This window comes from Podarcis tiliguerta (genome assembly GCF_965153285.1).
Source record: "Podarcis tiliguerta genome assembly, chromosome: 8".
NCBI lineage: Eukaryota > Metazoa > Chordata > Lepidosauria > Squamata > Lacertidae > Podarcis > Podarcis tiliguerta.
Window position 1 is genome coordinate 22,474,792 of NC_139541.1, and position 15,811 is coordinate 22,490,602.

The following is a 15,811-nucleotide window of genomic DNA, read 5'->3' on the forward strand; positions in this document are numbered from 1 at the left end:
ACACACACAAAATGTGTGTAAATGTGTACAATTTAAATGTTACGCTTTTCTGCATTGAATGCCCCACCCCACAAAGAAGGAGATGGAACAGAAGATCTGAGCACACATGAAATGGAAAGGAAATGGAAATAGGATGCTGTTTCCTAAGACTTTAGAAATGCTTTCCTTGAGAGAAAACACATTTATAAACGTGTGTTATGATGGAAAATATTAGGGATGTGCACTGGATTCAGCCAGAGTCCTAAGGGCAAGGTAGATTGGACTGATTTGGAGGGATCTGGGTTTCACCCAAGTCAGCTGGAGACAGGCCCAGATTTTGTTGGGTCACACCCTCGGGTTGTAAAGGGTCGGGTCTTGTGAGGGGCTAATGCCTGAGAAGAACCTCAAATACCAGGTAGACAGGCCTTGGGGAGCAACATTTGCCCCAGGGTTCTGAGGTTCCCCATTGTTATAAAGGCATGCAAGCTTCCAAGCTGTATACAGTTATTAGCTGAACGAACTACAATAAAACATTACACATTATTGGCTTCTGAGCTAATGAAAAGGCTGTCAGTTTTTGATTCTATAATTCAGGGGTGGCCAATCCCAAGAGACTGCGATCTACTCAGAGAATTAAAAACTGGCAGTGATCTACTCCCTTTTTGGGGGGTTCAGGTCAAAGTTGTTGAGCTTCTTTTAGGGAGGGGGAAAGCCACACTATAATTGGATAACGGTTCTATGTCAAATGAATATGTTTGTTATCTTTGGGAAACTGGTGTCATTCTAAGGATAGCTTTTGTCTTACTTGCACCCCTACTTGCCATTTTTTTGTGCTTAATCTCACAAGAATGGGAACAGGTGGAAGAATGGGAAAGAAACCTAGAATTAGTTGGCTCGGCTGGTCATTGCCTCCGGCTGTTGGGCTCCCTGCCTTCCGCCCCAGCTGTCCCAATGAACACTAGTTGCTACTGCTGCAAGCATTACTCTCACTCAGAATAGGCTATCTAATGCAGGCCAAAAGTGGGGAACCTGTGGCCCTCAGATGTTTCAGATGTTATCCCTGACCATTGGCCATGCTGGCTGGGGCTGCTAGGAGCTGGAATTCAGTGGCATTTGAAGGGGCCACAGGTTCCCCATCCCCGATGTAGGAAATTGAATTTGGTGCTGCTGTGAAGACCGTCCCGAGTGAGGGCAATCGTTCCTCAGTTCATTCTGAATTGATTAGCCTTTTTGTCCCATGTCACAGGGTCCTTCCAACCAATCACTGACAGAGGGGATGAGTACTGTGAGGTGAGAAAAAAAAATGCAGTGGTACCTCAGGTTAAGTACTTAATTCGTTCCGGAGGTCCATTCTTAACCTGAAGCACCACTTTAGCTAATGGGGCCTCCTGCTGCTGCCGCGCCACCGGAACACAATTTCTGCTCTTATCCTGAAGCAAAGTTCTTAACCTGAAGCACTATTTCTGGGTTAGCGGAGTCTGTAACCTGAAGCGTATGTAACCTGAAGCATATGTAACCTGAGGTACCACTGTATTATGAAAGCTGCCTCTCCCATTTTGGTTGGTCCTACTAGGATTACCTTCTGAAAGCTACAGCCTTCTGGATTGATTGCAACCCAGCTTGGGTGGTCGGTGTAAAAACAGCTTTTGACCTTCTTCCTTCCTCTCGCTACCTCATCATATTTATGGTACTGTTATTACCTAGAAGTCAGGGCTCTCGTGTGCCTTTGCTGCCCTTTCCAGGAGTTAAAATGTTACCCAAATGGCACCTCTCTAAGTGGCAGTTGATGTCATTCATCATGGGACCATCCCAGCCATTTCCATTTACACCAGGCTATTCTGGAGGTCCTTGTCATGAGGCCTATTTCTCTTCCACCCATAAACTGACGAGTCTGTACTTTTGGACCCAAATAAGAGAGTTGTTGCATTATGTACATACTAATTTACAACTAAAGAAAGCATTTTCCCCAAAAATATGGTCGTAAGGCCTTACCTTCAACCCACATGAGTGATGCTTAGGGATGGGAAGGCTGGATGTGTTTCTGGACCCCACTGCCATTTTCAGAAGTTAGTTTTTTGTTGCTTTTGTTTTACAAACTGCTCTGTCCCTAAAAAAAAAGATTCCACCTACTTTCACAAAGAAAAGTGCTTATGAGATTATCTGAGAGCTGACTGTTTCTTCCTTTAATATTTTAAGCTGCTCAGAGGTGTTCTGTGGCCACGCAGTTTAAAAAAGAAAAGAAAGGAAACCTTGTAAGATGCTTCCAGGAAACGGTTTTGCATCATAACATGCAGCCCCCTCCTGGGGAATTGCATGCAGAAGATGTCTGCATAGGACCACCATCTTTTCTTCACCTGTACAATGACCATGGTAGCCTTAGATCATAGAAAAGACCTGTATCTGAAATGCTGGGGACTTGCGTCATGCAATTCATAGGGGTGGTGATCTGTCAAGGATTTTTCTTTGTATTGCAAGGGGTTGGACTAGATCACTCTTGGGTCCTCTACCAACTCTACCATTCAACAATTATATGAATACCCAGTTCTATGAAGACCCAGTCAGGTCTAGCATGGTCTAGCAGGCACTTTCCTGCAATCCTAGCTGGAGAGCAGACAGGAATGTGCATCAATGCCAAGGCCACTTAGCCAACTTAAGTACCTTTAGCCCACTTTGGCCCACTTCAACCTACTTAGTCCCAAACAGACCTACTTCAGTTCACTTCAGTCCACCTTGGCCCACTTAGCCCACTTAAGTCCCCTTAGCCCTCTTAGCCATCTTAAGTCCCCACTTAAGTCCCCTTAGCCAAATTAGCCAACTTCTAAATGCATACAAGAATGGGTGCATTCGGAGAAAGTCACACTAAAAAGCTGGTCAATTTTCACTGGGACTGTTCACGCACACTGCTTTCCATTGGGGACTATTGCCTAAAAAATGGGTATACAGTGGTACCTCGGGTTACATATGCTTCAGGTTACAGACTCCGCAAACCCAGAAATAGTACCTCAGGTAAAGAACTTTGCTTCAGGATGAGAACAGAAATCATGCTCCGGCGGCGCGGCAGCAGCAGGAGGCCCCATTAGCTAAAGTGGTGCTTCAGGTTAAGAACAGTTTCAGGTTGAGAACGGACCTCCAGAACGAATTAAGTACTTAACCCGAGGTACCACTGTATTAATAGAAATTAGCCCTAAAATGCTGGTGAGTTTTAATGGGGACTTGAAAAAGAAATCCATAAACTGATTTGGAGAACTGCCCTTAAAACTGGAGAATTGGGGAGAAGGTGAGATAAGCAGAGTTGCCCTCCCCCTCCCTGCTCATGCTCAGGTTGGTGTCCTTCAAAGAGCACGTCAGAAGGCAGTTCCTCTTTCTTCTGATATATGAAAGGCAGCTGCGTCAATTGGCCCCAAGGTTGATATGGAAAAGTTAAACGATAAACCTTCATCACCATTATTTGCAAACTTAAAATGTTGAGCAGACCTTCAAAGATGTGTGACTACCACCCCAAATAAAGCCCTCATGGTCTGTCCTCCTGAGAAATGGGGGGGGGGGAGTTCTCAGGATCCTGGTCCCATCCATCTCCATAATCCTATGATTCTATTACTATTGTCGGCTTCCATATGTTTATTCTGCTTGTAGTTGTTTTGTTTTAAATGAATTTTAGAGTCGTTGGATTGAATCCAGAGTTCAGGAGATGTAACAGGCCTGTAGGATGCTGGGTACCTGGCCTCTCCTACCCATGGGAGGCCCTGATTGGGGGAAAAATTAGGGGCAGTGTAGCCTGATAAATTGCCCCCCCCCCCCCCGCTGGTCCACAGCCCACTCCATTCAGTAGGAACCACCAATCCTCGGCCCACACCAACCTGCCCATTTCTGAAGATCTGCATCAGGAGACTTGCTATGGTCGCTGATGCCTTCAGAGCTGCAGGTGGTGGCCACTGGAAGCGAAGCCTTCTTAGTGGTGGCACCCCAGTTGTGGGATGCCATTTCCCAGGGTGCCCTGTTGGTGCTGACTCTGTTTTCCTTTGGTCAGCCTGTCAAAACTTATTTTGTTGTCCGGGGCTTTTAATGGGAAAGTTTTAACTGTGCATTGATTGCTGCCTTTATGAGGTGCTCCTTCGCATGTCTACTCAGAGGTAAGCCCCACTTAATTCGATGGGACTTACTCCCAGGCAGATGAGAAGAGGAGTGCAGCCTTGCAGTTGGTGTAATTTCAATTGGGGGTTTAAAATGTATCAATTGTTTAATATGCAAATTAAGCAAATTAAGCTCCTCCCACCCACTTCCCCTGCTTTTGCATTATAGCATTGTTTCGGCTGCCTTGGAAGCTTCTACTGAAAGGTGGCCTTGGAAAATTAGAAATAAAATAAACAGGTTGTCGTAGGTTTCCCTTGAGCCAAGGGAAAGTTAAACATAAGCAACTGTAAAGCAGGAGGGAATGGGTTGTTACTTTATATATACTTTCAGGAATGTTTATTATAGGGCGAGCAGTTGCACAACTCCTATCTACTTCAAAACTAAAACATGGCCTGTATCTTTTGCTGCCAGGAAAGAACATGTAGCTACCTCCAAAGTACAACATGGCAAAATACAAAAAACAAACAAGCACAACTTTCTTCATGTAATGGTTTGCTTTTCTTAGTGGAGGGCTGCAGTTGCAGGCTGAGGTCAGTCAACAGCTGCAAATCTTAAAATCAGTTCTCCGTGTTTCCATGTTAGTTTACTATTTTTCTTCTTCTAAAAGTCTCCATGAAAACTCATCCACATTTTAGCACACATATCTGCCAGCCTACATATTCTCGTGCGGAACGTCCCCTAATACAAACATTTCTTACAAAGCAATGTAATGTATTTTTGCATGTCGTTCTCACTAATAGGTGGAATCTAGACACATATTAAAAAAAACTTGGTGAAAATGCTTTTTTTTAAGCGTTTTGAAAAATATATTGAATTTGCCATCGCCATCTAGTGTCGCATTTGTATAATGCACTTAAAACACACTTAAAACGTTATATTTGCAGCTGTATAGCTGAGTCCATAGATGCATTTCAATGCCCACTTCTGGGCCATAGCATATGTATTTTCGTACACATTCCTTGGCTGAAGATCTTGCATTGCAAAATTCAAAGAAATTCGAATTTCAAAGGATGGCTTTATTTCAGTATACAAACAGTTTGGGGAAGTGCATAGTAATTATTATTATTATTATTATTATTATTATTATTATTATTTATTTGTACCCCGCCCATCTGGCTGGGTTTCCCCAGCCACTCTGGGCGGCTTCCATAGAAACAAAAAATACAGTAAAATATCACAGATTAAAAACTTCCCTGAACAGGGCTGCCTTAAGATGTCTTCTAAATGTCAGGTAGTTATTTATCGCTTTGACATCTGATGGGAGGGCGTTCCACAGGGCGGGTGCCACTACCGAGAAGGCCCTCTGCCTGGTTCCCTGTAACATCACTTCTCGCAAGGAGGGAACCACCAGAAGGCCCTCAGCGCTGGACCTCAGCGTCCGGGCAGAACGATGGGGGTGGAGACGCTCCTTCAGGTATACTGGGCCGAGTCAACACCAGCACATAGTGAGTAGATTTGCCTTTAAATGTGAGCTGAAAAGATCTGGAGAACACCAGGAATGGGAAAGCTAAGTTAGAACGTCTCAGAAGTGAGGCAAGCACCTCTGAGACTCTATTGCAACAAGTAACAGCCTCCCATTTGGATTACTGTAGTGTTTTGCACATGGGGCCGCCCTTGAAGATGATCCAAAAGCTTCAGCGACTGCCAGAATGTTAACCAGTTCTAAAGGAGTTGTATTAGCTTCATACCCACATCTGGGCCAAATCCAACACAAAAATGTAACATCAATTGAAAACATCAGTAAAGTCTGGGGGTAAAACAAACACTGTCCAAAGGCCTGCCTGACCTTCATGGATTTTGTAAGACAGGCATAGGCAAATTCAGCCCTCCAGATGTTTTGGGACTACAATTCGCATCATCACTGACCTCTGGTCCTGCTGGCATAGGGATGATGGGAGCTGTAGGCTCAAAACATCTGGAGGGCCGAGTTTGCTTATGCCTGTTGTAAGACATCTAACAGAAAGCAGGCACAACTCCTGTCTGTCTTCAATTGGCAAGGAGTTCCACAGGGCAGGGCCTGCCACGTTAAAGGCTCGGTCCTTTGTGAAGGCCAACTGAACCTCAAGGGCATAGATGACCACCCAAATGCCCCATCAGATCTCAGCGATGGAGGTGAAGCATAAGGAATTAAGCAGTCCTCCTTTTGGCCCAAACACTTTAGGGCTTTGTGAATTCACACCAAAACCTTGAAGCTGGTTCAGATCCTATTTGAAGCAGGAGTTATTTTTATGTATGCCACAACGGCCGCAAGTATACTTCTGGCTCAGAAATGGAAATCACAGGAGATTCCAACATTGGAAGAATGGTGGAGTAAGATAGTGGAATACGTTGAGTTAGCAAAGCTGATGGGGAAGATCCTGAATCAGCGCAATGAAGTGTTTCAAAAGGACTGGAGCAAATTTATATTATATATGAAAGAATATTGTAAACATCTGAAAACGTTTGGAGCTTTGAGTTGAAATGTTTTGTAATGACAATATAAGGAACTGATTTACATTTAACAAGGGGAAAAATAAAAATAAGACAGAAGGTAAAAAAGTGGTTATAGAAATGTTAAGATTAAAGTAAATATGTATGGAAGTCAGGAAGAGGGGCGGGGGGAGGTCGATGCTCTGGTAAGAGCGAGGTTTGAGTTTATTGATGTATGTATGGCTATTGTAATTACAAAAATTGAAAATGTAATAAAAATTATTTTAAAAAGAAATGAAGCAGGAGTTGCTCAGCAGCCTACAGGATTGGGCCTTGGTGTGGTCCCCCTGCCCTTTGGCTCTTAAAGCTATCCACCCATCACCTGCTGGCAGCTCCATCCCAGCTGGGATACGGCAAGCAAAGTTCGTAGAAGGAAACACTCTTCTGACGAAGTGCCATAAAACAACAAAGATGTCAATGTTTTCTGGGCGGAGGCATTTCTTTGGGGCTATCACACTTCACAAACTGCCTAGGGGGTTGTCACCATCCTAGCCAGTGCCAATATACCTTAGTTATTCAATAACTAGAGGGCATCCTTTAAAAATCCAGCTCCATCGCTGTCGAGCCAGTCCACCCTGACATTCCAAGTGAGAACCAGAATCGTGACTCACCATGAACACCTACCTGGTGGCCACAGTCTGCCTGAGTGTGCTGGCCGTCCTCTCAGATGGAGTCGAAGTCAAGGTAAGAGTTGTGGAATCCTCCCAGGATCTCCTTTCTGCCTTTATGGCATCACCTTGAAGGAAAGGGCTGTGGCTCAGCGGCTAGAGAACTTGATTCCTGGATGCCTTTGGTCCCAGGTTGAATCCTTGGCATCTCCAAACAGGGTGGAGATACACCTTTCCCAAAGACCCTGGGCAGCTACTGCCCGTCAGTGTAGGTGACAGCGAGATGTAAGTAATAATGGTCTGACCTGACATAGGTCAGTTTCCTTTGTTCATATTTGGACAGCTTTCCATTTAGAACTGGAATCTTTAGTTTTAAGGGAATGGACTATAGCAGAGGATTAGAGCATCGGCTTTGCAAGAGAAAGCTCCCAGGTTCAGTCTTTGGTATCTCCAGGAAGAGACCCCAATCTAGAACCCTGGAGAGCTGCTGCCAGTCTGTGTAGACCGGGGTTTCCCAAACTTGGGTCTCCAGCAGTTGTTGGACTGCAAATCCCAAGTGTGGGGAACACTGGTATAGGTTATATTGAACCAAATGGGCCAAAAATCTGATTCACTACAGGGCAGCTGCTTATTGATCACTTTGGGCTTTAAGTCTGGGAGGTCTTAGATCCTGTGCATGTCCACTAAGAGGTCAACTTCTATAGTCTTAGTTGAGGGAGGCGAAACAAAGGAGACCCCTAAAAGAATAGCTTACAGCAAACAGTGGGTCCAGTTAATCATTTACCAAATGATATGTACACAGTCAGACTATTAGCAGAACAGTGAATCTACCAAGCAGCCACATGGCCACTATTATTGAGGATTATTTTTCCTCTCTCTTCTTTGCTCTGTTCTGAAATCCACTCCACCCAAATACTGGGAGAATCTCTAAAACAAATTATGGATTTGGACCTCGCACAGTTGGACACACCCTTCCTGTCACACCGTTTACATGCCTTTCTCCTCCTTGCCTTATTGATGGGCATGTGTGCATTGAAAAACAACCACACTGCAACAAAGCAATTTTGATGTGGCTGTACAGTGGTACCTCTGAATGCGAACGGGATCCATTCTGGAGCTCCGTTCGCTTCCAGAAGTGAACGCAACCCTTGTCCGCACATCTGCACGTGCACAGGTCGCAATTCACCACTTCCACGCATGCATGTGACGTCATTTTAACTGTCTGCGCATGCATGAGCGGCAAAACCTGGAAGCAACGTACTCCGTTACTTCCAGCTTGCCGCAGCACACAACCCGAAAATACTTATCCCAAAGCTACTTCAATCCGAGGTATGACTGCCCTGTGTGGTTGCCTGGAGATTCTTTCTCTGCTGTGTTTGAGCTGATGTGCACACACATGCCAGAATATTGATAAAACACCCCATGAAAAGAATCTTGATACAGTTGGATGCACATTGGCAGAGCGGGGGACAATTTTCAGCCAGAGGGCCACACCTCTATTACATAAACTTCTAGGGGCCACATGATGGTGGGGAGGGAGTCAGAGGGAAAAAATGGCAGAGAAATGAATGTAGATTTTACCTTTGGGGCTAGTTTCTACACACACACACACACACACACACACACCTCTATATTCTATAGAGGATGGGGGGAGGTGAGTTCATGTGGAAACTAGCCTAATGTACAAATATAAAATTTGGCCCCTGGAAAGTTGTCCACAAAGAAATGTGGACCTTGGAATGATTCTTTTTTTTTAAAAAAAGGTTCCCTGTTCTACAGTAGCTTTATAGAGGGTTTGTGCATTGTTAGTTTTTAGCAGCCTCCAGGCAGGCTAGGCTCCTTGCAGAGCGCAGGATTTGATCAGGCAGCACAGCCTTGGAGGATGGTCTTCTGAGAACAGGCCTCTATTTTTATTGCTTTGCAAATACATGCTAGGCAAGGATAAGCCTTGCCCTTGAAATTTCCCAGCCAAGGGATTTGCTTGAAGAGCAGGTTCCTTCACACAAACACACGCAGGTTTCTAAGTTACAGTTTGACCTTTTCAGTGGGTCTCCGTGCATGAGGATCTTCCTGGCAAGGCTCTAATGTGCAGTGGTGGCTGGTGGGGCAGAAGGCAGGAGGACAACAACAGTAGGAGGAGACAGACCCAATGGCACACAGTGCCCAATAATCCTGTTTGTCCGTCTGATGAATTCTGTAAGGGCAGATGACAGCAGATCCCAATGTCTTCCCCCTCCTTCTTCCTAATGTAGATCTTCCCTCACCCCTTCTTCCCTGGGACAGATGGAGGCACTATTTGGGGGCCTACCTCAGGTGCCAAAATGTATCTGGCCAGCCCTGGCACCGAGACTGGGGAGGAGGGAAGAGGAACCTATTGCATGCTCTGCCGTGGGCAAGTGATGGTGATACTCTGTTCTAATTTCCCCTGGGCAGGTGGGAGACTACGTATTCCCCTTGGAATCAGTGAAGCAGCTGGAGGGCTTCTTCAAGGAGAGGTCCAAGAACGTACGCACGCGCATGGGCGCCACATTTGGTGCATGCAGAGACCCGAAAATGCCCTCAGAGTTTGCACCAGTCTGTGCATCCCCCAAAGCAGGAGTACTCCTCCGACAACTTGGTATGTGGTGATGGTGAAGTGCATGCATGAGAAGGTGGGATGACTCCTCAGCTTTGAACAGCCAGACAGAAGAGGCATATTCCAGATGGGCCTCTGTGCAAGTTTGCTTTGCAGCTAGAATATCAGACCAGCCCTGCTCATCTTGCCCAACAGTCTATTATCACAGTGACCAACCAGATGCCTGGGGGAAGCCCAGAAGCAGGACCAATGAGCCCAAGACCGCTCTTCCCATCTGCAGTTCTTAGATGCTGGTACTCAGAGGCATACCACCTATACTCGTGGAATGAAAAACTAGTAGCCATTGATAACCTCACCCTCCATTGATTTGTCTGATCCTCTTGTAAAGCTGTCCAAGTTGGTAGACCTCACTGCCTCTTGTGGGAGCGAATCCCCCCAGTTTAACAGTTAACTCCTTGAAGGAAATGCTTTATCTAGACCCGTGGTTCCCAACGTGGGGTACATGCCCCACAGGGGGGCAATTTGATTTTTAAAGGGGGCAATTTGAGAATGAGTCATTAACAGTTAATGACCTTTTAGGCTTCCTCCACATGAATTCACATTTGGAAGAATAAGAATTATATATCACCGGGGGAGGGGGGTCAGGATTTTAGAGATGCTGGGGGGGGGGGCATGGCCAAAAGAAAGGTTTGGAACCACTGACCTAGACTGTCCTGAATCTTCCAACATTTAGCCTCATTGGATGGCCCCACTGAGTTCTAAAATTACAAGAGAGGAAGGCAAACTTTGATCCAGCAGAGATCTTCTGGGGTCTTATTCCTCCTCCTCTCCTTGGATGGCTTTAAAGGGGGGGGGGGTTAACAAATTCATGGGAGAAGAAGGCTATAAATGGCTACTTGCCACAATGGCTGTGCTCTGTCTCCACTGCAACATTTTTCAGAGGAGTAATCAGAGCTGTCTTAAGCATATGCGGCGCCAGGGTGCAAAGATCTGCCCTACGCCCCTCCCCCCAGGTTTCCCAGTCCCAGGTGCACAGAATGGCAGAGCCAGCCAGCCACCTCAGCGTCTCGCTGGCTCGGTCGCCCCCGAACTCGCAGTGCAGAGCCGCCCGTAGCAGAAGAGCCTGGCGTTCCAACCAGTGGCTGGGTTCTTCTCCGGACTCAACTCTCGGGCCCCAGACTCTTGGCCTGGCGCCCCTGAGAGCCCGGCACCCAGGTGCCCCACATCCCTAGAGCATATGGGTAAGGTTTGTATGTTGCTGCACAAACAAGAGAATTTTCTTGTGACACCTTGAAGAGTAACAGGCTTATGCTGGGGACTAGTGTTCAAAAGGTTATGTCATAATAAATGTGTTAGACTCTAAAGTGCCTCTAGATTCCCTGTTGTTGTTTTCCTACTTGCTAGGTGTCAGGGACTGGGCAGAGGAGGAATGGTGGAGACCACCTGCCCATCCTGACCCTTCCAGAGAAGAAGACAGTTCAGAATTGCAACAGGGGTTTGAGGGAGGTCACAGCTCAGAGGCAGATGAGGCGGAAAGCTGGGAAATAATGGGAGGAGGAGGAGGAAGGAGAGGACGCACTGGGGGGAGGCGACAGCTGACAGACACAGTGTCTTTAGGAAGCATTCCAGAATCTCCCTCCCAGACCTGGCAAGCCTTGAAATTAGGAGAGCAAAGAGCTTGGAGAAAAAGTGCCCAAGGGCACCTGTAGGGGAGGTGATGACAATGACGAATGAGGAAGGGGGTGAAGAGTCACTCAGGGCAACACCATTATCCAAGAGGCTATGTTCCAAAGCCTCTCTCTGTAAATATTGAATAAAAAGCGGGAGGTAAGAAACTTTTCCTGGTCTTTGTACATTCCTGGCAACCAGCTGTGGGAGTTGCTAACAGCCATCTGACACTAGGGAGTGAGATCTCCTTCTCAATAGGCTTCCTAACCTGGATCTAGGCCAGATCTAGGCCAGGGATGAGGAAACCGAAGCCTTCCAGATGTTCTTGAACTGCACTTCCCATCATCTGTGGCCATTGGCCATGCTGGCCGGTGATGATGGCAGCTGAAGTCCAACATCTGGAGGCCTAGAGGTTCCCCATCCCTGGTGAAGTGACATGCTTGAGATGATTAGCGGTGAAGCCCCAGAGGTACCCATGGATCCCCTCCCCTCTCAGTCCCAATTGGAGTACTTGAGTCACCCAAAGAGTCGCCCCAAAGTCACCCAAAGAGTCTTTCTTTTTCTTTGCTTCAGAAATGATCAGCGCAGATGCTGCGACCTGTGAGATTTGTGCCAACGTTGCATGCTCTGGATGCTAATGAAGAAGACCACCACCATCCCTGCTGGCTTTCTAAGTGGATCCTGACAACTGGCCCTTGCTGCTACTGCTGCCTTTTTCTCATCCAAACCAACAGAGAACACCTCTACCCACTTGCACAGATTGGTTGGGCCATTGTGTCCCTGCTGCTGCTACCCAGCCTTGGCTTCCTGGACCCCATCCCTAAACCTCTGTGAGCACAGTTCAGAATCCATGTCGGAGGGGAGAGTGCAAGGGACAGGAAGTTGGGCTGGGGAAGGAAGGAGAATAGTTGAAAGGAAGGTGATTGGTCACTGCAAAAAATAATAATGACATCAGTTCCATGTAATTCTTCTTCTGCTTTTTAAAAATTGAAAACCATCTGTGTGAGTTTGCAAATGCGAACAAGAGGGTGGGGAGAGGAAGTTTTTGTTGCCAGACATGTTTTCTAGTCAAAATCAAGACTTGGCTGTATTTCCCCCTGAACAGGCTCCAGATACATTCTCCCCTATGGGAAGAAAAGTAGCTGGGGTGATATTTTGAGCAAAGGGGGCAATCTGGCTCCCCTCTCCTCTACTTACTCTTCCCTCAAGATTACAGCCTCCTGCGGCTGATTCTCAATGAGAAGTAATATTACATCTCAGGAATGTTAGATGCTGCCTGAAGTCATTTTTTCACCCCTCACACTGCCATTCTTAGGTCAGTTCTCCACATTTCTGCACCAGTTTGTCATTTTAAAAAGCACTCGTGGAAATTCACCAGCATTTTGGTGCAAATTTCTCTTAAAATGCACACATTCCCATGAGATTTCCCCTAACGTGAATATTTTTGCAAAGCAATTTCCCCTAATATAATGCATTTCTGCCTGCTATTTTCACTGTTGTAGGTACATGCTTATCCATACTTTGGCCTAGTATACAGTGGTACCTCGGGTTTCATACGCTTCAGGTTACAAACTCTGCTAACCCAGAAATAGTACCTCAGGTTAAGAACTTTGCTTCATCATGAGAACAGAAATCGTGCTCTGGCGGCGCAGCGGCAGCAGGAGGCCCCATTAGCTAAAGTGGTGCTTCAGGTTAAGAACAGTTTCAGGTTAAGAACAGACCTCCAGAATGAATTAAGTTCTTAACCTGAGGTATCACTGTACATTTTTTTTTTGGCTGGAGAGCTGCATTGCAAAATCTAGAAGGGTACGGATCTTGAACAATGGCTGTGCTTCAGCCAGGGAAGTACAAATCAGGCACTTTAAGCTTTAAATGCAAACTGAACTGAACTGAATATCTCCCCTATCGCAACCCAGCAGCCAGTTTCTGGCCATCAGCTTTGGGGTGCATGGCAGCGGAGTATAGTGGTAGCAGAGAGCAACCAGAAATCCCAATTTCTTTCCAGCATTTTCCTTCCATCCCCAGCAAACCTTTCCTGTTCCCATGGTCTCCCTCTTCCTCTCCTCAGAGGCAGTTGATCTGGATGATGCCCCTGCTTCTTGATAGCCACACATTATAAAAATGAAATCAATATGCAGACTAAAACACTGTGTAGCCCACATAACACTTCTATTTGAGTTTAAATACCCTTTTGTTCTCTGTTGGTGATTTGGTCGTTTGGTTTTGATGGCGATCTCTTAAGCAAAACTGGCTTCTGACTTGCAAAACTGGCTTCCTCGTGGATATCCCTGTTTGGTGTGTCCAAAATAAAGATTTCCAGTGCACTGATGCTCTCTGCCTTTACTACTTTGATGTGAAAATGGCTTGGCTCGTTTAATTATTAATTATTATTTATACCCCCGCCCATCTGGCTGGTTTTCGCCAGCCCCATTTCCCCAAAAATTCCCTGTTGCAAGGAAAAAACTCTCTCCATGTAGGTATTAAGCAATAATAATCATACTAATGCCAATTTATTATTTATACCCCACCCACTTGGCTGGGTTTCCGCAGCCACTCTGGGTGGCTCCCAACAGAATATTAAAAACCACGACAAAACATCAAATGTTAAAAACTTCCCTAAACAGGGCTGCCTTCAGATGTCCTCTAAAAGGCAGGTAGTTGTTTGTTTTCTTGACATCTGATGGGTGGGTGTTCCACAGGGCGGGCGCCACTACCAAGAAGGCCCTCTGCCTGGTTCCCTGTAACGTCACGTTTCACAGGGAGGGAATCTCCAGAAGACTCTTGGGGCTGGACCTCAGTGTCCGGGCTGAACGATGGAGGTGGAGACGCTCCTTCAGGTATTCTGGGCCGAGGCCGTTTAGGGCTTTAAAGGTCAACACCAACACTTTGAACTGTGTTCGGAAACGTACTGGGAGCCAATGTAGGTCTTTCAGGACTGGTGTTATATGGTATTGGCGGCCACTCCCAGTCACCAATCTAGCTGCTGCATTCTGGATTAGTTGTAGTTTCCACGTCACCTTCAAAGGTAGGGTGCATTGCAGGAGATAACCTGTTTTGCATGCGGACAGCTTTATCTCCAGCATCTCCAGGTGGGTCTCGAAGAGGCCCCAGTCTGAGATCCCAGATATATACCACCAGTCCCTATGTAACCTTAATGGCATCCATCTGTTTCAAGCGACAACGGAGTGCATCTCTGGGGGTGAAGTCAAACCACTGTGTTAGCATCTCTGAAGTGACCTTCCCAGCATGTAAGCCTGTGCAGTGTGTATGGAGTTCCTGGGCTGCCCAGACGAGAAGACCCCCCTCTCGACCTCGCTGATGTGATCCAAAGGAAAGCAGAGTAATACATTTGGCACCAGCTTGGCTGCAGGAGTTGCTGGAAGGAGGTGTACAAGGAGCCATCCAGCCATCTTAGGGACTCCACTCTGGATTGGTGTAGTGTTTGCTCCTTACACATCTCCCAAAATTGTCCTGCAACGCATGGGTACAAAATTTTCCTCTGGGTTTCCTCCTGAATACTTTCTCATGAATGAGCATAGCCAAGAGGCAGAGGAGCTTTAGGGTCAGAGTTTTCCTTCTCCTGATAAATTACCTTGCCAAGTTGATGGACCTCATCTGCCCCTCACTTCCCTCTGTGGCACATGCATAATAATAATAATAATAATAATAATAATAATAATAATAATTTATTTATATCCCGCCCTTCCCAGCCGAAGCCGGGCTCAGAGCAGCGAACAACAACAACAACAGAAACCGCCTTCTTGATTGTTGGTCTCGCTTCTCAACCTGCAGTATTGCGCTAAACAGATCAATTGCATGTCTCAGTATAAGGTAGCTTCCTTTATATATTCTCAACCCTGTTTGTGGGCAAAACAAATGAATGAATAAACGGGAGGTAACACTTTCACCAAATTTCCCGGGATGGGGAGGGGAGGAGAAATTATCCAACAGCTTCTCAAAGATCATTCTTCACAGCAAGCGTACTTTCATGATTACAAATTGGGAAACGAAACAATACACCTCTCTCCCTATGTGTGCGGCTTTGCACGTACACGCATGCCCATGTATACAAAAGAGCTACCTAGGATGAAAAGAGATGAGCTGAATTCAATAAAGCTAATGCAACTGGAATGCAGAAAATGGTTCATTCAGGAATGTGTTGACTCAGCTCAGATTAGGATATGCAAACACTGGACTGGAGGCGGGCATGGCACAACGGCAGCTGAGGGACGGGGGCCCCAAAATTAAGAATGCAAGAAGAGCCTGCTGGATCAGACCAGTGCCCCATCTTGTCCACCATATTGTTCTTGCAGTCGCCAACCGGATGTCTGCCAGAGACCTGCAAGAAGGTTTCTGAGCACAGGAATACTCTCCCCCTTGT

General features: G+C 46.3%; 1 protein-coding gene across 1 annotated transcript; it reads left to right on the forward strand.

Annotated features, from left to right (window-relative positions):
• The first annotated feature begins 7,134 nt into the window (after positions 1-7,134).
• GUCA2A (guanylate cyclase activator 2A) lies at positions 7,135-12,456 on the forward strand. The gene is made up of 3 exons (XM_083454571.1): positions 7,135-7,263; positions 9,621-9,804; positions 12,004-12,456. Exons 1-3 carry the CDS (start codon positions 7,192-7,194, stop codon positions 12,066-12,068), a joined length of 321 nt encoding a protein of 106 aa, XP_083310697.1. The 5' UTR covers positions 7,135-7,191; the 3' UTR covers positions 12,069-12,456.
• Positions 12,457-15,811: the final 3,355 nt, after the last annotated feature.